Raw genomic sequence first — 25,282 nt, forward strand, 5'->3', positions numbered from 1 at the left:
CTAGAGAGTCTCACATGGGGGAGAAGAAGGCTTCATATATCACACCAGCAGTGAGAGGGGCCACCACAGCGCAGTTGTTGATGGGCTCCAAAGGACACATGACCATTGTTGTTTTTGAATTTTGAATTGCCATTTTTATCCCTGATTCTGGAAATTTGAGAAGTTTTCTTTTAACTTTGTTTTTAATCTGCTCTGCTCCCCTCCTTTCCCTGCTGTGTTCTTGCTTAATTACTTAAGTGAAGACCGTGGTAGAAGAATGGCTTTGGCTATTTGGAGAACATAAAGAATTTGACCAACTTTTCACTTCTTCCTTCAAAAAGCATTAAATTTTATTTTCAGGCATTTTGTTTGTAAGTGGCTTTCATGAGCAACTTTTCTTTAGTCTTTAATGAAATTTAGATCTAATCCCTCTGGCAGTAGTGTCATATAGAAAACTCGTTTAGAGTTCGCAAGGGATCAGAATGTTATTGTTCACTTGAAAATGTGTGAGAAACCCTAGAGAAACCAGGAAAGACTCCAGCTAGGAGCTTAAAGTCTCGATCTCACATGTTGCAGTAAGTGAGAGATACCGAGAGACAGTAAAAGAGGGAATTGAAAAGAAAAGAGAAGCATTGCCAGAATATTAGATTAGCAGTCATAAATTAAAAATCTGTATTGTGAATTCATAAATCTCTTTAACAGTAATGTTTTGTCAGTTATGGAAAATTTGAGAAGATGAAGTAATGGGTTTGTATATTTAAAATCTCTAAAGTATTAATCAGTTTTCAGTGAAGTCAGAAAATACCTTATCACAGCCTTTGAGATTTTTTTAATGTATTGGCCCAGGTTAGTAGAGGGTTTTTTGCTTTGCTTGCAGAGGAAGCTTGCTTGTTTTGTTGCTGGGTGATGGCTAGTTGTGGTATTAACTGCCAGCAAGCTGCTGGCAAGGATTAGACTTTTTCCTTTCCTTATTAGCAAAACACAAGTATTACAGGTCCAGCAACAGGTAAAATGGCAGTGATCAGTTCATTAAAACAACTATGGTTATATACCCAGATGGGGAGAATTAGACTCCCTTTGCAGTGCAGTAATGTTGTTCGCCCCCATGCAGTAATGGCATTAAAATTGAGTGTGGAAAAGGAAGCTGATAGAACAGTGGAAGGATGTGAGGTCGCCAGTGCAAACAGTAAAGAGCTGACAAGTGTTAGAAGAGTCATCAATCAGAAGGAGCTGCTGTCTGTCTTGTGTTCACTCCACAAGCTCCTGGCAGTGTCGTTTGGACCAAGTGACCTCCTCTTGTGCCATTCAACACCACTCTGCAGACCACATTTGTTCAGCACAGGAGCCAAGAAGGCTGCTCACCACTGTAGTTGGGAATATTTCCCATGCCTTACACAGGGTGATTGCCATGAGGAAGTACTGTTCATCTTCCAGCATCAAGGAATGCTGTATTACCACAAAAACATACTTAACCTTTTTTCCTCAGTTACAGCAGCATCCTAAATTTATTTCTCAAGTAATGGTAAAAACAGAAGTCTTGCAGCTTAGTTGGACAACCATTTATATACCCTACAGTAGCAGTCTGCACCCTGCTGACATTGGGAGCTGAATGTGCTTGTCAGGAGCATCATTCCCTGCTGCCTCCTCATACAGAGTTTAATGGGCTCCATCCAGATAAGGAATCTATAGCTATTGTTATCAGCAACTTGAACGTAAGTCTAACTGTGATTTAGTTGCTTCTCAGAAACTTTTCTAAGCGTGCAAGATGCTTAATTGGTTGCTCTTTGACAAAATGATTTATTGCTTCTAGGTTTGGTGTTCTTGACATTTCCTTCATCTCACTCTTTGTCTTAGGTGTTGGTGAGGCTTGGAAGAGAAGCATTTTGCACTGTGGATGGTTGGTAATGGAATACTTACACCATGGTACAGCAGTGCCTTCTTTCCCTTCACCTGGTAGTAGCAGCTTCTGTTCCCAGAAATTTTCAATATTATAGCTGTCCTCAGAGCTGGTATTGTCCCTGTTGCAGTGTATTGGGTTGACTGTAGAGGCACTTCAGTCAATCATCTTTTCTTGTTCCCATCATTTTTGCTGCTGGTAAGGGCTGGAGAGGACATCCTCTCTTTCCTTGCTGCCTGTTTGTGGTCTAGCAGCTGTTTGCTTACTGCAGACTGTGTTGGGTATTTTGTGTGCCACAGCTTGTTAGCTTACAGCTGACACTGTTTATATTTCTGTCCTTCACTGAGCTGTCCTGCCCTGTAGTCCAGGCTTTCCTGAAAGCCTGGATGTACTTAGGCACCATCCAGCAGCTAATTCCCCCTCCTCTTTGCCATGGTGGGCTAAGGTGTGTGTGTGGAGCAGTTTCCCTTCCCCTCCAATGAGCTGTCCTTCATTGGGCTAATAAGTATCAGCTTCAAAGGCCTTTGAAATGTGTGTTCAGGGGCTGGTGTTGGCCTATATGTTTGCTTTCCCCTCTTTCTGTGTCTTTCTTCTTGCTTTACCATCACTCTGTGGACATATTTGGTAAAATAGTCATTGGCCTGTATTTATTGCCTGGCTTCTGTGTTTTCATAATCCCTTAATTGTGCCGTGTAGTACCACACAATTGAATTTGGTTTGAATTTTCAGTTGTTTGGGTTTTTTAAATCTATTAATCAAGCCTCTCAGACAAAGAGGCTTGTGAGAGCTTTTGGCATAGTTGTGAAATGCTGCAACTGTGCAAGAGAGTTCTTACTCTTGCTTTTTTTAGTGCTTGGCTTTAAGACTGTAGTCTCCTTGCTCTAATGTGAATTCCAGAAGACAAAGGATTTATGTTTCCTTTTTTTAAGTTTCTTGAAGCCTATGCATCTTTTGAAGATTTTTATGAAAGTCTGCCATACGTTTTGATAGAAATTACTAATTGGGGGCTCACACACATTATTGTATGCCCTGGGAGCTCCTGATTGGGGTGGCCAGCTGCCATGAGCCATCGCTGCCTGGACAGTCTTCGTATTGGCCTGGTTTCCAGCAGAAACACTATTCAAATCAACACATTCCTGTAGAATGTTTTAGATTTCAGCAAAGCAACATTTTCCTATGGAAAGCCTTTCCTCTGAAAAATCCCTGAAGTCAAGAAGCTTCCCATGCCTGGGTCCCAGTGGCGCAACAGAGTTTCCTGCTGATTGTGTCTTCAGAGAAAGAACAGTCCATCACTTGCCTTGAGTGGAAATCAAGTCCCATTGGCCATTAAAAATTGCTAGCACATCCGTGTGAATATGGTGGTCTTTGATCCAAGGTGGCTCCTAATTCTTCAGGGGTTAAACACCATCCTCCATCAGTGCTCTCAGATACAGGTTCAGCAGGCTGTGAGTACTTCATTTGCTCTCTGTGGTGGTGCACTGATGCCATAGTGCCAATGACTGTGCTTTGGAGAGAGGTGGATTGTACATTGGATGCCTCTGAACTTGTACCCCTGGATCCTGTTTTATGCATTTACTTCAAATACTGCATCCTGGATATCCTGTTGGCGGAGTGTATGCTTCAAACAATAGTATTTTCTGAAAATTAAACCTTGGCAGGTGACTGTGGTCCTTGGCAGGTGTGTTATCTGGATTTTTCTTTCCTTCAAGATGTTTGCTTGAAATCTCAGTTTACTATGGTCGATCAAGGTCCATCTTCCACCCACTCCTGAAAGTGCCCTGTGCTCATCTGCTTCCCAGAGTTAGGCCAGTTCAAACAAGTCCAAAGCAAAAATGTACTAGGCCCCAAGTTTCTGCATAGTTAGATAGGAGTTCAAACTACTTACTGCTTTTCTTCCAAGAGATATTACTGTAGTCAGTGTGTTTACTTGGTAAATTTGGGGAAAAACTCTTCCATCAGTAATGCTAGTGGCATAAATATTCATTTTATATCAGGTATTGATTACAAAAGAAAATCATAGATCCAGATTTTGCCTAAATGAAGAATATGCTGTTACTTCTCTAGGAGAACAGCCATTCTTCTCTTGCACCTTACAGGCTACACTGAAGAAACAACTTGTTTGAAAAAATGCCTGAGATTGACCAAATTATTTGGGTTTTTATTGATGGTCTTTAGAAGAATGAACTTCTTCAAATGGTTTCTTATCTGGAACAGAGAGGAAGCAGCTTTCAAACACTTTAAAGTGATAGTTCAACTCTGTCATTTGTCAACCTGAAATATGTTTTAATAATTAATGCCCTCTGAGACTTCACATACAAAAGTTTGGAAACATAAAAAAAAATTCCCAGTGCATAGGTAAACTTCTGCAAAGCCGTACAAACACAAAAGTTTGTTGTTTCGAAAGGCTTGACGGTCGCTGCAGTACATTATTTGCATGCTTTAATGCTTCCTTCCCTGGGAAGACACAGTTAATTTTCCCAGCTCATGTGGGTTTGTGCTGAATCAGATGGAGATTTTTATGAGAGCCCTGGGCCTTTTTTCAAATTGGAAAAAAGATAAATCACTATGGCTTTGTTTCACTAGTGGAGACATTTTGTCTATTCAAATATATACGCTTTTCCCACTCCTTTCTTTAACCCTCTTCCACCCACTTAAGACAGCCTGGGAGTGAACTTCTTTTTGGAGTGTCATTTCAGAATTTCACTCTTTTTCTCTCGGGCTTTTGAAAGGCATATAGTTGCCATACTGTGATTTCTAATTGGCAGATCTCTATGGTATCAAGACAATGCTATGGCTTTCTGTTTGTAGCCTGGTGGGCCCTGTTCCAGAGATTATGCAGGACTGATGCACCGTAATACATATTATAGGAGTGAATCCTACAGGAGTGTGAATGCCCTCAATAGCTCTTGACCTTCCTGTGAGTTGAGGAGCTACACTGAAGAGCAGGCGGTTACTATAAGGAATGCAAAGAATTGGTTGCTTAAGCACTATGAAGTGAGACTGTGTTCAGACAAGTGTGTGCCCCATGCTCTCCAGCACTTAGAATGTAGACCTACTTAACTTCTTTTTGGTCATTTTGTTTTCTCTCTCTCTCTCAACTCCTCCTTTTGTTAAGGAGTATTGAAGGTTTTTATTACTCACCTAATTGGTTTGGATTTATATACAGTCCTTATTTTAACACTGAATTTTTTACATATTAGCACAAGACTATCTGCAGAATAATTGTGGAAGAAGTGGTTTTCTTCTGTGTGACATTTTAACAGAACTTTGCTGATGCTGTCAATGACGGCCTGTTTTAATTTCATTGCATTTTGTGTAGCAGTTGTCGGCTCAAGAGGAGACAGAAGTGACTTTGAGTAGAAATGGATTGGAGGGCTTGGTTCACACTTTGTATCTATGGAGGAAGGATTACCTCCTTAAAAATGTAGAGTGCCTTACAGCAATCTTACTGAAGGATATTCAGTCTCTTACTTATAAATGGTGCCTGAATTTGGGCATAGGGCTGTTATTTATATATTGGTAGCACAGTTTCATAATGCTAATTTCATTAAAAGCATAGCATATTAGAACACCTATGATTGTCTTCAAGCTGTAGAGGATTTTGAAACCTGTTTCCTGACTACAGGAAAGATTCTGTGACAGGCTGTCTCTACCACCTGCCTTGACAATGCTGCAACAAATAGTTACTTCCCCCAGGTACCATGGTCTTAAAATACTTGCTGTGCCTGAGCCCCTGGATCCCATCAGCTAAATCCTACAGGCAGTGTCTCCTGCTGAGAATTGCCCAGAGAGCAGGAGTGGGAGTAGTGGTGACATTTCTGCTCTGGGCAGCACAACCTGCAGACAGCCATGGAGAGGATGAGCTGTGCCATTCATTGGGCAGGGAGGAGTGCACCTGGACTGCAGTCAGCGGTGCTGTTAGGAAAAGAGTGTGGTGGTTTGTAACAGCAGCAACAAATTCGACTCCAAAGAAACCAGTCCCCCTTCCTTCACACCTTCTGGTAGGGGAGGGACAAGAGCGGAGACTATGGGTTGAGATAACAATTTACTGAAAGCAAAAAACAATAGAATGAGAAATGCACAATAACAACAACAATATTAATACCAGATGTATTCAAAGAGAGAATTTATTTTATCCACAATAAAGATATTCACTACCAGAAACAAAAACGAGATGGTGGATGTACCCTGTAGGTTGTATCCATGCGTGTTCCTGTGGTAGTTGAGAACAGAAGCAAGATGGTGAAGGGAGCTCCTGTGGGTAGTGTGTTCTGCCACCATGCCCAAAGCAACTAAAGACAGTGACAAGCAAACCTCCCAAAAGCTAGGTCATCCGAGTTGGGTTGTGCTGCCGCTCCACTGGGTTCGGTTCCTCGCGGGTGCTTGTGCTGCCATTTCTATGTCTCTGATGTCCTGGAGGTCAGCCCCAGGGTTGCTGCTGCCTTCAGCCATTCCACTGTGCTTCTTTGCTTGGTTTGGCAAACCAAGCTTTTCAGCTTCTCTCAATGGGCTCAACTGGGTTGGGGTTACTCCCCCACCACTCTTCTCCCCCAGCGACCTCCATGTTAGTGCCGTCTGTTCAGCACCACTGTGGATTCACATTTTTGCTTCTTTTTTTTCATCACTATGTGTTGTAACTGTGTTCCAGTGAAAACAGGAGGGAGACCAATGGTGCTGGTAGGGACCAAGTCCTCAGAGGCTAATTCCAACAAGTTCCCACCGTGGAGGCAAAATGGTGCACTTCCAGTGGGATGCCTGTCTTTTCCTCCCAGACCGTGCCTGCAGTGGTGGTGTGGGGAGTGTCGAAAAACAACTTGGCCCCACCACCTCCTGCAGCCAGGCACAAGCAGGATCGCCTCGCCGGGAGAGGTGGTGGTGGGCGGCTGCTGCAGGGGAGCTTCCTCACAGCCTCCCCTCTCCTCCAGCTTGCCAGCACCGCAGGTTGTTGGAGCAGATGCTCCACACTCTATTTGCCTCAGCTCTGTGGGGCTGCTCCAAGGCATCAAAGGAAACAAGGTTTAGGTGATCCTAGCAGTGTTCTCTCCTCTTCCCCCTCCTGTGTTTGAAATGTTGTTGCCTTCAGCTGCACTTGTCCTGGGAGCGGCCTTTTGGAGGCCATCACCTTCAGGCAGCCTCTGAGTGAGCAGGAGGCGAGGCAGAAGAGAGGCCTGGCCCTGTCTGAGTTCAGGGCAGGGCCTTGGTTCAGGCAGGCAGTGACAGCTGCCAGGCACCCGACGGCCCCTGTGGCCACTGCCCTGACAGGGTCTCACAGGAGCCGCCCTGGTCACCAGGCAGACGGCAGAGGCTGAGATTTGTCAGTGTGGTGCTGGCGGCCGATGTGCAGAGCTGTTCTCTGTGCGGGGCTCGGTGGGTGAATTTGTCTGCCCGGTGTCCGGCCGGGCCGTCCTGGGCAGACAAATAGCTGGGGCAGCACATTGTCACAGCTGAGTGAATGCCATAAAACATTTGAGTTGTTAGCAGGTATCTTTGGAAAGGGGCATTTATTTTTCTGTACTGAGAATTCAGTAAATTATTTTGACATTGATTTGAGGTTTTTTATTATTTATTCGAAATTGCTTTTTTCTGTCTTCCTCCAAGAGGGCGTGGGTGTGTGCTCTACTGAGGAGGTTTTTCCTCATGAAGAAAATGTCGATCTTGAATCAAATTAACCTATTTTTAACATGAAGTATTAGACCCTTGAAGGCGAAAGTGTCATGATGTTACATTAGCTTGAAGAACAAAACAGAATTCATGCAAATAGTAACTTATAATTGCAACTTCTAATGCAAATGTGATTTTCTTTACACTTGTTTCTTATTCCCTTTAGCACATCAGGTCCACCCATTTGGCCAGGAAGCACCTTTTTCAAGAGAAATGGAGCCCTTCTACAAGGTAAGTGATAGATACTTCATCTTGGAGTAACTGTTCTACTTGAGAAATAACTTCTGCAAATTGCACAGCTTTTTTGATACTCACTTGGCAAGAAATAACCAAATGTTTTTTTGTTTCCTTTACCCTTTCTCCTTTATTGCGCATCTGGTGCCTTGAAAATGACGGTTTACCACGTACAGTGAGTGTAGTCTGTGAAAGTTGCTGCTTTTTTTCTTTCCTTGGATCATTAAATTGCTTGCTGTAATATATCGTGAAGGGTGGCTTTTTGGTTTTTTTTCCCTTTGTGTGGATAAAGAGTACCCAGAAGAAAATGTTCCAGGAACATCACTTTTAGCTCTATGGATGAGACAAGGTTGTTCTTTGAGAGAGATCCTTTTTTTTTTTATTTACTCCTTAATTATGCTCATAGCAAAAGGTACCAGAAGGTAGGTTCTTGTTTAAACTGTGTTCCTTGGACGAGGACACGAGGCTTGACTCCATTTTCATCAGAAGGCTGATTTATTATGTTATATATTATACTAAAATACTACATTACAACTATACTAAAAGAACAGAGAGAAGAAGATCAGAAGGCTACAAAGACAAGAATAGAATAGGAATCAATCACAAAAATCCTGTGACCGCTCACAGCCTTGGCACAGGTGGCTGTGATTGGTCACTGATTGAAAACAATCTACATGAACCAATGGAAGATGCACCTGTGGCACTCCACAGCAGCAGATAGTTATTGTTTACATTTCTTTCCTGAGGCTCTCAGCTCCTCAAGACAGGAAAAATCCTAGCAGAGGCTTTTTCACTAAAATATCATGGCAACAGTAGGTAGCTATGATGTAGTGGGGAAAACAGTGTCAGAGAGTTTGTCTCAAGAAAGCTACCATGGTGAATGGTGCTTATATTCACAGATCAGTGTTAAATACAATTTCCATTGTACAGAAGCTATATGACTGCAGTTTTCATAGCTGAAAATTTTCAGTCCACTTTACCAGACTTTTTAAAGTCGTTTTTCACTGCTGTGTCTGCTTATATTTCTGCCATTGAGTACATCACTCTTACAGGAGGTGTCTTAGGAACACAGAAGTCTGTGTCCCTAGACTGTGAGTGTTTCTCTATGGTGCAAAGTAACATACACCATGGAGGATCATTTTATGGTCTTTGCAAGAATTTATCCGTGAGTTGTCTCAGTTTCCTTTTCATTCTCCTGGTGCCAAGACTTTTCTGATCTTTCTTCTGACAGAAAATGCTATATAATGTTTTCAGGAGCATTTATCCAAATCACCTTCAATGGAGCTTTACTTGTGACAAGACATGCAAGCAAATAATTCATTGTCAGGCAATATTACCTTATACACACCAAAGGAATCTGAGGTTTACCTGAGAATATTTTTCAAGTTAATTCCTTGCACATATCTAAGAATTTGCATAACTCTATTTAATATCTATGCTGAAATTTGTTCAAGTGAATTTTAAGTACATGAAAATGTTCCGATTATTTCTTAGCACTAGGAGATGGTATAAATTGTAGAGTTTAGCTGCTTTTGGCTTTAGTCTGATCAGCTAGATCTGCTACCTTTACAGTCCTTCCTAATGAGAAGAACTAGATTTTAATATTTTTTTGTGAGGAAAAGAACTATTGTGAAATAGCTTGATTTGTTTCACTTTTTCAACAATTCTGATTATAAATGGGTATCTGCACATACGTAGTCTTTGTAATCTGAGTTGATAAAATGTAAACTTGCTCTCTTAAGTCTGTATGGCAGAAATTACCTTTTCTTAAGATGCAAGATACCAGGAATTAATAACAGCTGGTTTTGTAGTCCTCCCTATCTCAGTTGTTGCTTAAAGCCTTCTCACAACAAAGAAGAATACACTGTTCTCTACACTTTTCTCCTCTGCCCTCTTCTGCCTTCCATAGTGGGGTGGAAAATCTAAAAGCCCAAAACTTTCAACATATTAGAGAAAAGAGATGACTGCCTTTTCAAGCAACTGGCAAAGCCTAACAGACCTGTAACTGAGTTGGCATTCTGTGTTGCCATTTCAAGTGGAACATGCAGCCAAGTTGGACTGTAATATGTGTGATACAACTGAGGTTAGAAGGATGAGAGAGTATGAAGAAAAACCTCATTAAAGTAATCTTTTAACACTTCCTGGTTATAATTTTAAAGCAAGAAGATAAAGCAATGAAGCCTTCCTTTCTGTCTTTTTCCTTTAATTTCTGTCTTTGGATTTTTCCCTGCAATAGGCTCTTTAATATGTAGGCTTTAGCAGATTGTATGGAAATAGTGCATCCACCTCTGTGCTGCTTCTCTGAGTGTATTTTTCCAGAAGACCATGTAAGAAATGGTGGCAGGAAAGTGTGAAATGAGGTGTAGGTATTTGTCATGATGCCTTGAGAGGCTACCTAGAACAGAGGCTAGACAGTGTTTAAGGACTAAAGTAGGTATTTATTAATAGGCCTTCAAAGGATACACCCTGGGCAGTACAAGAGCCCAGCCATGGCTCTACCCAGGATGGACCCAAGTTGGACCCCGAGTCACAAGTTTTCACACTTTTATAAGTTTTGGTCCATTTACATATTGGCATTAATTGTCTAACTACAGCTTCAGGCTATGAAGGCCCATCTTCCCAGATTGCTCTCCTCAACTCACTATTTTTTATACTTTTTGGGCCTGAAGCTGCAATGGTATCCTTGGTTCTTGGGCTTAAAAAGGATTGTTTGTCTAACTGAACTGTGAGAACTTGCTAACACTTTATATGAAGTTTAGAGTTATATACGAATGCAATACAGAATCTGGAAAATACGAAAGCTGAAACTTAAGACATCAGTCAGTACCTGTTACATGACCATCTGAAGTATTTTTCCAGTGCTTATAGTCAGCTTAATGCAGTCAGGGGAATGAAAAATTGACTCAGTTATTGGTTTCAAGTTATAGTCCTGCCTTTGGATTGGCAAGTTGAGGTAACAAAGGGATTTTAAACCGTTTTTACTTGATAATTGTTCTACTGTGTTTGAAAAGAATGTTCACTGTGTTATAGACAATAATACAGAATACTTCTGTAATTATAGTAAATGTGATATTCATGTGCACTTGTCACACCTCATTTCTTCTGAGTTCTTAAGAAAAGTTCTTTTTCTGGTCTGAGGAATGAAGAGAAAAAATTCCACAATGTAAGTAGTGCTTTCTTTAGCCAAGAAGACTTGTAGATGCTCATGGTTTCCATTCATTTTATATCAGAACTATTTGGCAAAATAATCTTAACCATTGTAAAGAGTTTAACATATTTCTTCTGAGAAAGTGGCTGAGAAAACAGTTATCTGTGTACCTCAAAATAGCAAAGGAAGAGAAAGGGAGGCTAAAATTAATTTTGCTATTCTCTGTCCTTAATATTTTTGACATGGGCGGGATTAATTCTCTGTTACTTTCTGGTTTTGTATTTTTTGAAGAATTTTGAAATATATTTACGCCGTTCTCTTTTTGCCTATGATTTTATTAGATACGAGATGGCTGCCTTAGGGGCTTTTTTGGTGAGGACCATGGTTCTTTTGTTCTTAGTATTAACTCTGTAACCAGTTACTCTGTATTGTGTCAGTCACCTGCCTCGGTACTTTTTGTAGTCTTGAACTCCTTCTGCTACGTGTGGGTTGCTCCCTATATCCTTGTGCTGCTTGGTCTCCTTGAGAAAAGTCCCATGCAGAGCTTGATTTAGGTAGGACTGTCAGTCTTACCAGACTCAAATGTCTCCTCTCAAGACTTACCTGTGTGTCCAAGGAAATTGGTGTGTTTTAGCCTTTGGGATTTCCATATAAAACAGGCTTTTGCTCTTGCTGCCTTTCTTTTTCTGTTGTTTTGTTTGTAGCCTGTTACTGTACATATTGTGTATTTGTTTCAAATCATGGCTTTTTTTTAAAAATCTGCTGTATGGAGAGCCTTTGTTTCTACTGTTTTTTCTGTTCTGATCTGTCATAACACATTCATTTTTATATAACAAATTATATGTGACGAAAGAGTCCTTGTGGTGGAAAATACCTAGACATATTCTAAACTCTTAAGGAACTTATACTGTGGAAGATATGTGGGGCCATAGTCACATTAACTTCAAGATCTTAAAACTAATATATGGTGTTTTGAAAAAGGCAGTTTTGTTGCCTCCTTTCTGATCTTGGGTGTTAAGCTCGTGTTACAGACTTGAGCATGCAGTTGCTCACAGATCAGTGGTAATAATAAAACTATTTTGCTGTTAATGTGTCTGATACTTTTCTTGAATAAACTAAAAATACATCTTCAAATTACCTTTTAGCAGCAGTCATATGAATTCCAGTGGCTGTGTGCCACCTGTAAGATGTAACTGGACTGTGGAGGGGTTTGGTTTATCTTCTTAAAGATGTAACTTATCTTTCAAAGGAAAAAAACCCAAAACAACAAAGTTGCTACTCTTTTTTAACAATATTTGCATTCACACTTTAATAAATTAAATGCAGCATATTACAATGCCTTTTTGTATCAAATTTATTCTGTCTGGATTTGTCTTCGTTGTCTGGGGAAGGAAAGTGAACATGGGTCATCCAGTCCCTATTGCTGTTGAAAAAAAATGGAGATGGGCCTCCTCACTGAGACTTGATGGTCCACCCTTCAGTTGTGCCTGACCTACTGTAAGCAGAGCGGTGATCCTTGCCAAGTTGTCTGTGTTCTGGTGTGAGCAAGGTCCTCTACTTCCTCTTCTGACATACAGCACAATTTAAATCTGCTGCCCGTGGATGTTACATCAAAGATATGAATTTTGTCCTCAGAGATCCTGCCGACCTGGATTCACACCTGCAAACTGGATTGCAGCAGTCAGTGGACTGCATTCAGACAGCATGGCTTTCCTTGGAAGCCATGATTCTCTCTTAATGAGGATGGAAAGAAAGATTGGAAAAATCCATCCCCTTGAGAATGCAGAAGGGGAGCAGTGAAGAGTTGCATGTGGCCTCTAGTCCCTCTTGGCTGAGGGAGCCTGAGAAAGGAGGGATTACCCTCCCCAGATCTCATGGTCTGCTTAGTTCTTTCTCTACCAGCAGCTGCAGAGAATAGGCATCCTCATGCTCCCGAGCAGAGCGAGGGATAGGATGTTTACCTGGGGATGACTTGCCTTCTTCTCCTCTGGGAAAGACTGTATGAGAGACACACTTTATTCTTTGATTCTTGAAGCAGCCCATGTGCGATCTGCCTTGGTCCTGCTGCCATGGCTGTAGCTGGCACCACCGGTGAGAAGGTTTGACAGCAAAGAATTGGAAGACACTGTCTTCACAAGGTCAGGTGTCACCAAAACCAGCGTGAGATGGAGACTCCACAGTTTGTTGCAGAGTAGAAATGGAAACTCTGGGCACTGCTACTCCATTGACTCTTATTGCCCTCAGTCCAGGTTGGTGGCTTTCATGCTTTATTGTGCTGACATCTGAGACCTGACCATAATGTGAGACTTAAGGAAAGTACCAAAGCACATGTTGAGAATGGTGAGTTATTTATGCTAGAAAATTGCATTCCTAGTAAGAAAGTTTATTTTGTATGAATAGACCAGAAATTAGATGTCCTAAGTAAAAAGAGGAGGAACCAGTTTATTTTTAATGTGTGCATACAATTGTACAGAGGTCTTTTTCTTCTCTAATAAGCTTGAGAATCCTTGAAATGTCCAAACAAACCATTTGATCTCTTTCCCATTGAGTATTTGTAAGAAAGAAGAGAGGAGATTTGGGACTTCACCTTTCCAAGCATTAGCTATTAGTAGAAGCAGTTGCTGAGGTAGAAATAAACCAGCAGGGAGGAGGCAAAAAGGAGGCATTTAATGCTTGTTTCCCTTGAAAACACTAAATTAGAAACTTTCACTCTTATAAATGAAGACATCCAGCCTATACTTTTATGTTAGTAGTGACATTAGGATAAGAATGTAACAATACCAGCGCCTGGTTTCTTTGGACAAGTATTGCCCACACCAACTACTCTGGAGATGCTGGGAGGAGTTGGTTTTTACTTTCAAGAGTAAAGCCTTTCAAAAGGGAGCTTGACAACAAAATCACTCAGAGAGGATGCCTGTGTGTATGCAGCCACATGTATTTTCTGTCTAATAATGGGAAAATTTGGAATGTTTTTGTCAACACTGCCAACAAATACCCAGGAGCCCCTGCCAGCAGAGTGGGCTTCTTTCTGCTGGTGGAAATTCAGTTCATCTGCTCTTTCCAGTGGCAAGCAGAACAGGTGCAAGTCCTGGGCATGTAGGGGAGAGGTACAGCCCATCCTGGAACACAAGGTGCCTGAACCTTCTGGTGCTAACAGGGCTGAGGAGAAGGAGGAACAGGGGAGAGCTGAAAGACAGGAAACTTCAGCAAGTCTCATGTGTGTTTAACCTTCAGAATTGTGTGTCACACCTCAAAAGAAAGCTAACCTTGGCAAGAAATACTCTCATTTCTTCTGCTGCCTAGAGGTGCAAACAAAAAGAGTGTGGCAAGATACCGTATGTATTACAGATAATTTAATATTATATGATACTTAAATGTCATGTGACCATAAGAAAAAGGCCAAAAGCAATACAAAATAATCCAGCCTTAGGATTGGTAGATTTAGGTGCTGTGATCTATAACAGAGTCTTGGGGAAAACTCTTAAGGCCCAAATCCAACTAGACCTTTATTTCCTAATGCATATTTGGGCATCTCCTGTTCCCAATAATCTAAATACATTTTCTTGCTTTGGGGTTATAACTTCTTTGTGCTCTGTGAGATGAGGACGATAATGGTGCTTTTCACTGCCCAGAGCTGTCAGTCTACAAGATATTTGCTCTGCATCATATTCTGATGCTTCACTAATGGAAAAACTTTAAACAGGGGGAACATAGCTGTAAAGAGCTGTCCATTAGCTTTTGCAGGGAAGTGAATTTTGGTTTGTTTTTCTTTCCCCTCCAGTTGAACTCTTTACTCTGAAAGATATGCTTGGAAAATGACTGTTTTCTGTAGAGACCTGGGGGGGTTGAGTCTGGTTCCAGTGTAGTTACTTTCATCAGTGGAGCATTAAACCTTTTGACTTCATCATGTTTTTGTCTTCAACTTTTGCTTCTCTGAGCTGCCATTCCACTGTCTTTGGAAAAATTGGTGACAGTCATGCTTTGTTTGCAGGTGAGTTGGTTTGGGTCAACATACTCAATTAACAGCAAAGCTGCTATCTGTCCTTGTTAAAATAAGTCACTTTTCATTTAGCATAATTATTCACATAGCATATAAATTATATATATATATAATTTTCACATAGCATAATTATTTAAAGCAGCTTTTTTTCCCCCTGTTTTTTCCTCTTTTTTTTTAATTTCTTTCTGTTTTTTTCTTTTCCCCCCACACACATGGAGGATACCTGACAATCTCTTCAGGAGTTTCTTTTCAGGAAGATGATTCACATGGTGCTTCCGTAGAGACTGAATATTTGAATAATTTATTTATTATTAGCATTCAGTGTGTTTGCAGTGGTATTATTGAAGAAGTAAAATTAAGTCAGAGGGGTGTGCAGTGTGTCCCTAAGGGAGTAATTTGAACAGCAGAGCTCTCCTTTGTTTGGGAAAGTGGGTAAACTCCTAGAGGGGCTTCTAGGGTCCTGAGGGTGCTGGTAAGGGCTCCTGTTTGTGAGAGGATTTTGTAATGGCCTTAGCACTGTACAGTCAATTAAAAAATCCCAATGAATGACTGAATTTGCAGTGATTCCTACAGAAATGGTGACTTTGGGGTGGTGTTTTTGGCTCTGCATTCTGTGTAGAGTGTGCATGTAGCTGTGCAGTTTGTATGTAGTCTTTTTATTCCTATTTTTCTAGTTGAGTGTGTAAAATATGGCACAAGCTGTTATTTTTTAAGTACCTGAAGTGTGGTCCTGCTAACACTGGTGTTAGAGCCATTAGTATGGAAATGGGACCTCTGGCTGTTTCTAGTCCCTGTGACCAAAAGCTCTGAGCTACCTTTGGTCTCTGAAGTTGAGAAGGAAGAAAACTGAACTCCCTCAGACAGGTCTCGGTAATGGAAGATCACATTGCAGAGTACACAAAGATAAATTGAATTCCTGATGTCTTTAAACTCAGTAACTTATGTTTCATATCTGCATGGGTGTCTTTACAGATAACTCTGCTTATTTTGTAACAGTCCTGTGTAGTGACTTTTGAAATTACTACATCTGAGTGACTCAAGATGAAGTTTACTGACTTTGTTTACTTCCCTTGACAACTGGAGTGTGGATGAGTGCTGCAAGGCAGGTTCTACCACAGTATTAAGCTTGGGCAGAGGTTCTGGTCACAAGTTTACTCACCTGTTCTGCCTTCAGTCAGCTGCTTTGAGAGTGGTGGCAGTAAAACAGCACTTTGCAGAACACACCAGAGAGAAGTAACTGCTTCCTTTAAATTGGCAGTAGGAAAGTATTTTCTGTGACTGACCCTTCCATAAGCATCAGCACAGGTGCTTTTGTCTAGAGGCATGTTCCAATGTTCCTCCCACAAACAAACATACAGGACTGACTTAAAAATGGAAAACTGACTGTGGTGCTCTTGGGTTTCAGTTGGGTAAAGGAAAATGGAGACCAGATAGTGCAAAAGAAACAACAAGTTCCTGTTCAGTGACTTTTTCCTTTACTAGAACTGCCAAACATCCTCCAATGTTTCCCTTTCCATGCCAGGAGTTGTAGTCTGCTCAAAGAGTGAGGGCTCTTTGCCTGTTGTGATTGCTTGCATCCAGGATTACTGGGTACCTGGTGGCACATGAGAGCATCTCCTAAGGGGCTGTTGTGTAGCTGGGAAGTGTACTGGCTGTGATCACTGCAGATATGGAGACAAGTCTGGCAGCAGCTAGTGTCAAACATTTCCTCCATGTGAAGTTTGGGGCTAGGCTACTTCTGCCTAGGCTGGGGCTTCAGAGCAGTAAATTTCAGTGCCCTGTGACAGAAATACAGCACACTACCAGTTAGATCCCATATTACAGCAGGCGTTCTCTGAAAAAGTCACAGTTAAAAATTAGTGGTGAAATTTGTGTAGTATCTTGGAAATGGTAGAGTATGGAAAGATTTATTTTCTGTAACTGTGAAATTATTGTGACTATTGCCATCAAAATCTCTGGGCTGATGAGCTGGAGCATATGCTCCGTGCTGAGAGCTTGTGAATGTTTGGCATTCCTAAAATGTGAAGGTGGCTGATATTAGAAGCAATCTTGGCTTTCATAATTCTAGAGTCTGAGAGCACAGCTAGAAGAGAGGCATATGCCTGTGCTTTACATGGAGATTACTAAAATAAGAATATTATTGCAGTTGTGTTGCTATGAGCAGTTTTGGTGATGTGCAGATTGCTATGAGCAAGAGAATGCTGTTGTCAAGTAGGGCTGTTCCTTGACTCTGTCAGATTTCTTGAGGCAGACCTGTATTAAGAGAATTATAACAGAAGGTCTAGGAATTTTTAAGATTCTCTCTTGCTATGACTTGCATGTGTGATGGGCAGTCACTTTTTTTTTTTTGATCTCTGGGGAAGTCAAAGCTTCCTAATTAGTAAAAAGAGGAAAATTATGGGACAGACACTGATGGTAATCAAGTCTGAGCAAAGTTTGTGTCTTGTGAGTTTCCTTGTATGCTGTCTGTGTTAATGATGGTTATGGTTAACATTGGCAATAATTTTTCCCCTCTAACATGCTAGAAATTTCTTCCTGTTGGTCAGAGCAGATCTCTGATCTGCTGGTAAGTTCTTGATTGTATAGAAGGCATTTCTTAAACATCCAAAAAATGGCAAATTAACAGAAATGGAATATTACTAGGAGAGCTTAATTTTGTTTGAAATGTTGAGAAAAGTAGAAGCTATCTTAAATTGATTGGGTAGTCAGTGGCTTGCACATTTCACTGCTATGCCTTATTTAAGCTAAATGTGAAAAAATCCATTGGTTTCAGATATTGGAATAAATCTTGCTGCTAGAAATTCTTGAGCTGCACACTTGAGAGTATGCGGAGTTCTGGGATGGCGCAGTTTGTTCTTACAACTATGAATTCATAATTTGATTTTCCTGAAATTGATAACAGACTAGTGAATTAATTGGGACTGCAAGAGGAAAGGAGGCAGGATTTTTTTTTCTTTTTCAGGAGAAGTACAGTGTGTTCAGAAACCAGAAAACCAAAGCCAGGGCATCTTTTGGGGTAAGTTGTGCTTCACACGACAGGTTTCAAACTGCTAGAAGTACACCTGCCAAGATAGTAGACTGTGAACATGAACCTACTGTACACAGCACTTCTTCCTCACATCCTTTGTAAAAAAAGCAAAGTTGCACCTGGGTCTTGAGAGACAAACTTTTACAAAACAGTCCAATCAGCAGAGTGGGATAAACTCATTTTCTTACAAGTGTAAGAGTCTGTAAGACTTTTAGACTATAAAAGGTTTCATCCTCTGTTGAATGCGTTTAATACTGATCACAAGTTAGCATAGAAAATGTAACTTTTCTTTAAATTGTTTTAGGACAATCTTCATGAAATTGGAAATAAGATTATAGGATCTTTGGCTTCATCTACAGGTTATTTCTCTTAGTTTCCTTTTTTTTCAGGTCAGAATGTCATAGTGCTTGGGATTAGATTCAATAAAAATAATAAATTCTGTTTGTCTCTGGCAATATTTATTTCTGTGTCTAGCCTGTCATTTTGCTCTCTAGTGCACAAGAAGGATAAGGTGAAATTTAAATGAAAATTACACATACAGTGATGGGTAATTCCAGTCCTGATTTTTACATACACTCATATTCTGAATCAAGCAACATTTCCTGCATATCTTTCATTGTTATATTTCAACGTCCATGCTTTGCATCTTTTAAACACAGTTTATTTATTTTGTCTTAATACATGCATTGGTTTTTATTATAATAAAATAGGAAATCTGCTTTGGGTACCAGAAATTGAGTTTCAACACTCAGTTTCTCATATTAATACATTAAATAACTTTTTTCTTCTTGTTTCTTGAAACAAGAACAATATGTGATTTTTCTTGGAGATGAAAAAGTAGCTACGGCCAGACCCACTTGATCAGCTGTGTGTGTACAAATACTTCTGTGCCTGTGTGTATGCTTAAATGCATTTAAATATCAGTGTAGGTAGTTATCTAATGTATTGAACATGTACAATGAAGTACACAGTTATGTAGAAAAGTTTCCCTTTTTGTGCTAAAGATGCCCCATTCTGATTGTCGTAAATGGGTGGTTCGGCTGCTTAAAGAGACATCATCAAAGGTATTGGCAAAGGTAGGGTTTAACATTAATTTGTGAAAATACAACTTTACAGAGCTAAATGGCAATGTTCACTCCATTACCTACTACACAGGTTAAAGCAAACAAAGGAGGATCAAATTAGAAGCAACTTAGAATGATTTACAGGGTGCAAAGGATATGGATGCAAAGATACAGGTGCAAAGGGGTTTGGCAATATTTAATCATTGATTGAATACTTGAACATGACCAAAGTGATTCAGTAGGGTTCACTACAATTACAACAATGACTTAACTGTATGTTTGGGTTAGTAACATTCATACCATAATTCACTCACAGAGGTAAAATTATTGGTACACTTATTTCTATGTGTGTAAAGGTGCTTATCAAAGATTCCTCTCAAATACATCTAATCCCTTTGAGTTTCCTAGCAGGAAAGGGAAGCACTGACATGTCTGTGGGAGGTGACTTTTCAGCCTAGGCCTCATCATCCATAATTGTGCTTCAAGTATCTCAAGCTTACAGTTTGCAAGCTCTATAAACATTTTATTCTCCCCATTATTTTGTGTTTCTGTCAATTCTTCCTTTCAGTTCTGTGGAGCAAAAATGAAGTTGTTCCCCTCATGATTTTTCTTCCCCATTCCCTTTCAAACAGTTCAACTTTTGATTACTGCAGTTGACATTGCTAATGCATGAGACAGTTTGGAGTTAAGAAACAAGGTATATTATAAAACTGGGGTTTTTTTAAAATAAAATTGTTTAAACTTATATGACCATGAATTTGTGTTTACATTCTGCCTGTAAAAACTTGCTCTATTGCCAAAGATAGGTTTCTATCTGTGTCTTAGGTAGCAGACACCTTACTTGCTGCATTCAGTCTCTATAGGGAGGTCAAGATATACTTCTGGATTTGTCTCTTGCAAATATTGCTGATGAGAGTTATTTTGCTTTGAGGTTTTTTTAATGATAATGTCACAACTTGCCTTAGTCACTGAAAAACCAACAAGCTAGATCTGCATTTTCAAACTTCCTGTAGAAATGAGTTAGTGGCTTAAAAACAGAAATTAGCAAATGCTGGCCAAGATGCATGATTAATTAAGAAATGGAAGAATTTAAAATATTTATTGATTTTATTGGGTTGTAGTCAGTCTGTGAGGTCTTCTGGCTATTTGGGTTTGTTTTTTGGCTTTCCAAGATAGTTCCTTTTACTGTGTCTGTAACTTAGGGGCTGCTTTAAATGGTTTACAGTGTCTTGCACAAATACAGCTCTTTCTACTCTTCCTGAGCAAATGAAGCTGCTGTATTGTTTGTAAAAAGATGATGCTTTAAACATGTGAGTTGTTGTCTGAGTGAAGGTTGTGATATGACTGGTGCAGAATACAGCACCAACACTTGTTCTTGGTACTTTAATCACTGGACAAGTATTAATCACTGACAAGGCAACCTGTGTACAACACGGGTGCTCAGCAGACAGGTTCATACAGAAAGGCACTTCTACTCAAATTGATTCTCAGAATACCCAGCAAACCCTTCAATTTCCCCATGCCATCTGTTGAACAGCTTAATGCTTGGAGGCAGAAATGAGACAGGGCAGAGCTGGATGGGGACAGAGCTGAGTGAACACACAGCACTGCAAGGTCACGACTCCCTGGCTTTTCGGGTCAGTCACGATGGGGCTAGCAGGGCTCCAGTTACTTCTGGAGGACAGGATCCAAATTTACTGGAAGATTTCTGAAATTAATCCTTCTGAAATTTTGTTCCTAGGATCAGCAGTTACTCTTTTGCCAGACTTGCAAGTGCATATACGTCCGTCGCATCATGATTTATTTTGTAAACATTCCATGATTTGGCTGCTATCTTTAGAGATGCCCCTCTGTCTACATGGAGATGTTTTTCTTGAAGAGGGACATATATTAAACTCCTCCAGGTAGTTCTTAGTTTTCACTGTTAGAGGGTGACCAGCAAAGATTATAAAACAAACATTCCTGATTTTTTTGTTGATATTGTACTTTCTCTGTGATGAACTGCAGCAAGAAGTCTTTTTATTTAGCAGAGGAGGAAAATGAAATACAGAGGTCCAGAATGAGACTTGCTAGTACACAGGACCACTGAACAGCTGTTCAGCAATCTACAGATTGAGTAAAATATCTTAAGATGATGCTAGTGATCTCAGGGTTTTGGTTTTTGGGGGTTTTGGAGGGTTTTTTTTTTGGTGATTTTCTCTGTAGTTTATCTGGACAAAAAGATGTAGGCAGTATTTTGAGTGGAATAATAATCTTTATCACTGGAAGTTAGGTAAAAATAATAACAAGGAAAAATTATAACTTAGAAACAGATCTTCACAGTTACATAAAAACAGTTTACAGTTCCTCTAGATGTTTTATTCAGCTGGTAACCCTGTTTTATAAGCTGAAATTCTTTTTTACATTATATCCTATGGGAGTGTACTCTGTAAGCCTGACAGGAGAGGGACAGCTTTATAGACACAAGAGAATACACAGAGAATCTTAAAACTGCTTTTTTTGAACAGCCCATAACTTGCAGTTCAGGGAACACCCAAGCATTGTAGCGCCTGGTCCTGAGAGGAGAGTGGAGCTTTGGCAGTGTTGCCTGTCTGCCACCTTAGAAAACTTGTGTTTGAAACAACTAGCTCTGGTTTCTTTTTGTACTCTGAACTCGTGTGAGCACCCATGTCTGTAAATGTGTAAACCCTCTGCCATGCTTTTCACATGTTTTTATTGTTAATGAAGGATGTGAAGGACTTGAATCACTCACTGTGGCTGCTATAGCTGGCATTGTGAGCCTCCGCTTCTATGTGTGTGCTGGTTAAAACAGCCATCTACACTGCTTTTAGGGACTACCTGATGTGCTCAAGTGCAGCACCCTACAGACCTGAGGCATTGTTGTATTACAGGTATCTCTTTCAACCTCAGCTCACCTGGATTCTTCATTTAGGTTGTTTTTCCAATATTTATTAACAAAAAATCAGGAAGGAAAATACTGTTGACTTTACATAGGAAGTCTGCAAGCTGAAGCCTGTAGTTCTTCCCTGCAGGCATGACATTTGGTCATTCAGAAGCAAAAAAAAGTCTGTATCGTAAGTACCTTCAGGTATGCAGGCCGCATGCAAAATAATAAACAAGAGTTTCCTGCTGACCTTGCTTGCTGGAAGGCAGCAGTTGCCTTTGGCCAGGAGACTGTCTGCTTAGGGAAGTCAGTCCTTGGGGAAGGTGGTGATCCTCAGCTGGCCAGCGCCAGGAGGCCCCTTTGAGGGGCAGAGTGAGGTGGCCTCTCTAAAAGGAAACTGTCTGTCAGTATGATCCCACAGTTCCTGTGAGCAGCTACTGTTTTGAAAAGAGGCAATATAAAAAGTAGCGTTGGAGACCTGTGAAAGGAGAAACTAGCTAATTGCTAGTTGGAGTAAACCATGGATGTCTTTACAAATGCATCTGAGACACCTTTCTAAGAATTTGGATATACTTCTGTGCTTGGATTCCCTGAACTGACTGGCAGGAGCAGTTTTACATCAAGTGCTAAGTTTCTTAAATGACTCAAGATTTAGTTAATTCTCATGAATCCAGAGCAAATGCTGAAGTTTGTAAAGATTTTGACATGCTGTTCTTGTTATACCAACACAAAGATTCATCCCAGCTTTCACTGCAACTGCTTTGTGATGGTGGTTTCACAAGTCATAATTCTTCTACGCTTGCTGAGCCCTGCCAGGCTGCTGTTCTGCCATAATGCATTCTACTGACAAAGCTGACTGTCAGTTACGTTAATTGGCTATTGGTAGTGATTTGTCTCCTACGAGTCAAATATAGGCTGGGAAAAAATAAGCTTAAATCTTTCTATACAATTTTAATTCAGCTCTCCTGTTATGTGTACTTTTGGATACAGATCCTCTTATTATATAATTGCTTAACCTGTGGGGGTTTTTTTCCATTAGTCTCTTGCTTTTTTCAGTGCATTAACTGTGGAAATGGTGATTTGGAGGACTACTTCAATCTACTGAAATGCAGCATTCTCTAGCTTTTAAGTGCATCACCTTTTGGTGGGTGGAATTGGTTTGGGGTTTTTTTGTTCTGCCACCTTCATGCCTTCCATTTAGGTTTGTTACTTATATATGGAAGGAGTTCTAGACCCAATTCTATTGCACTTCTGCATCCTGCTTGTCAGTTCTGTATGAGATATTGGATTATCTGAGGAGCTCAAAAATAATAAAAATTGAACTCCTGAGCACTCATTCTGAAAGTTAAAAGCTACTCAAATTGTACTGAGGTATTCATGTAACAAAAAAGAATTCTTCGTTGTTTCGTTGGGTGTTCCCTTTGCCTTTGCCCATGCAAGTGTTACTACTCAGAATTTCATTCACTAAAATTGAAGTCCTGGGTCAGTTATCAAGGAAAACAGTTTCCATTTTTTAGGACTTCATAAGCTTGTTACTGTAATAGAAATATATGATATCTAAGTTTATTCAGGCAGGGCTTTTCTGTAATTGGTATGGCACATGACAAAATCAGAATGAATGACCCTGTGATACATAGTGTCTGAATCTAACATGTCTAAACAGGACCCCTTTGATTGTTTGGTTGTTTTGGTTTGTTTTTTTTTTTTTTTTTTTAAATTTTCAAAAACGATGAAATGTTTTCAAGAATGATAAATTACTTGGATTGTGGTAATAACTCAAAGCCACGTACAGCACTTCTCAGTCTCAAAATACTTTCAAGCATTGTCTAATGTCTAATTGAATCTCAAAGCATTCCTTCTGGTGGGTTTGGGTGAGCACCAGTACCCCTGGCTTAAATGGAGAGTTGGAGCAACTTCTTCAGAGTGAGCCTATGCCTGTCAGGTGTGGCAGGAGCCACAGGATTGCAGAGCCCTCCTTAGTTCCTGCATATTTTTTTTAAAATTCACCTTGAGAAAGATTCCCATCACAGTCTAGAAATGGCCCCAAAATTGTTAATTGTTAATTATCTGCTTATACATTTTAGATATAGAGTCTCCAATGAATGAAGAATTGCATGGTCTCTCAGTTGGGTAGGAAACTAGCCATAGGTTTTCTTTGCTGGCAATGGACTCTTCCTGCAGGATTGCTTTACAGAAGGCCAGAAATAGGCAGGTGTGAGAGGGGGTCCAAATGAGAAGATGCATATCATGGCCGAGGAGCAGAGAAAGGAACTGGGGGATAACAGGTTATCTGTGAGAAGTGGTTGTATATCTCACTAGCACTTCATGACTAGAGAGTGTATCTTTTTATCTCAGATAATCTGTATGAGTCTTTACTGCAGGCATGACTGCTGTGTAAGAGCTGGGCTAGCTTTTATGTTTCAAACCCCAGTGACACCTTCTGCCATGAGATCCCAAACTTTGGCATGTGAACTCTGAAATTTCTGCCAGGACACTACGAATATCTCAGGTGTCATCCCTTGGGTGTCTGTACTGGCAGCTGGGGCTGCACGTACGTGTGCAGATCCCTCTGTCTGTACAGCTGTTGGAGCAGTCACGTAAGCAAATATGAGGTCTGTAATTTCCTGCAGTATTTTCTCTATTTAAAGTACTTGAATCACAGAGCACTCAAATTAAGTAGTTCATGCACTTTGGAATTGAAGAGACTGCCTTGGAGAAACTCTCCAATTGCAGCTGAATTAATGCTAACCAGGCCTGAAGACTGCTAGAAATAAATAATGAGTGGATGAGGGGCTGAGAAACCTGGCAGAGTTTCAGAATGCAAAGGTGGGGTGGCTGGGGAGCATTATCTTATCTAAATGGTAATTTCTATTCTGTACGTTAATTAAAACACATAGTGTACAAACTAGCAGTTAGGAAGTCTTTTGGAGGATCTTTTCCTAAGGGGATGTTTTGCAAGTAAATTGTGAGTTGTACATGCCTGCTCAGTGCAGCCTGTAAGAACTGCACTGAAGCAAAAAGTCCAAATTATAAGCCCTCTTTAAGCAATGGCATCTTATGTATGTTGATAGTTTGGGAGAATGGTTTTTATTCTGTTCATAATAATACATTTTGGTATCATTATGTCAGAGAAAGAACAAAGCCATGTTCATGAATCAGTAGAGATTAACAGTGTGGCATTGAGGAATCTGGTTCAAGAATACAGAAAGGAGTAATCAAAATTATTTGCAAAAGAAAATTTTCTGTAGGAATTAAAACATTTTGCATATTTCTTTACTTATATCTTAATGATTTTTTCTCATCAGGACTGCTTAAACAAAGTGATTCATGCATCAGTTTGGATGAATTAAACCTTAAATATTACTGTCTATTTATTGTAGGTGTAGA

At 40.2% G+C, this 25,282-nt stretch overlaps 1 protein-coding gene across 14 annotated transcripts in view; it reads left to right on the top strand.

Annotated features, from left to right (window-relative positions):
* Positions 1 to 25,282, top strand: part of FOXN3 (forkhead box N3) — a 208,132-nt gene that overhangs the window by 126,453 nt on the left and 56,397 nt on the right. For 9 of the 14 annotated variants that reach the window (XM_064423621.1, XM_064423618.1, XM_064423617.1 and 6 more), the window contains 2 exons: positions 7,704 to 7,768; positions 17,882 to 17,935. In XM_064423621.1, the coding sequence (XP_064279691.1) occupies positions 7,704 to 7,768; positions 17,882 to 17,935 (119 nt within the window). The remainder of the gene's footprint in view (positions 1 to 7,703; positions 7,769 to 17,881; positions 17,936 to 25,282) is intronic. The other 5 variants (XM_064423626.1, XM_064423628.1, XM_064423627.1 and 2 more) reach the window with 1 other exon arrangement.

Source organism: Passer domesticus, chromosome 6, assembly GCF_036417665.1.
Source record: "Passer domesticus isolate bPasDom1 chromosome 6, bPasDom1.hap1, whole genome shotgun sequence".
NCBI classification, from domain to species: Eukaryota; Metazoa; Chordata; class Aves; order Passeriformes; family Passeridae; genus Passer; species Passer domesticus.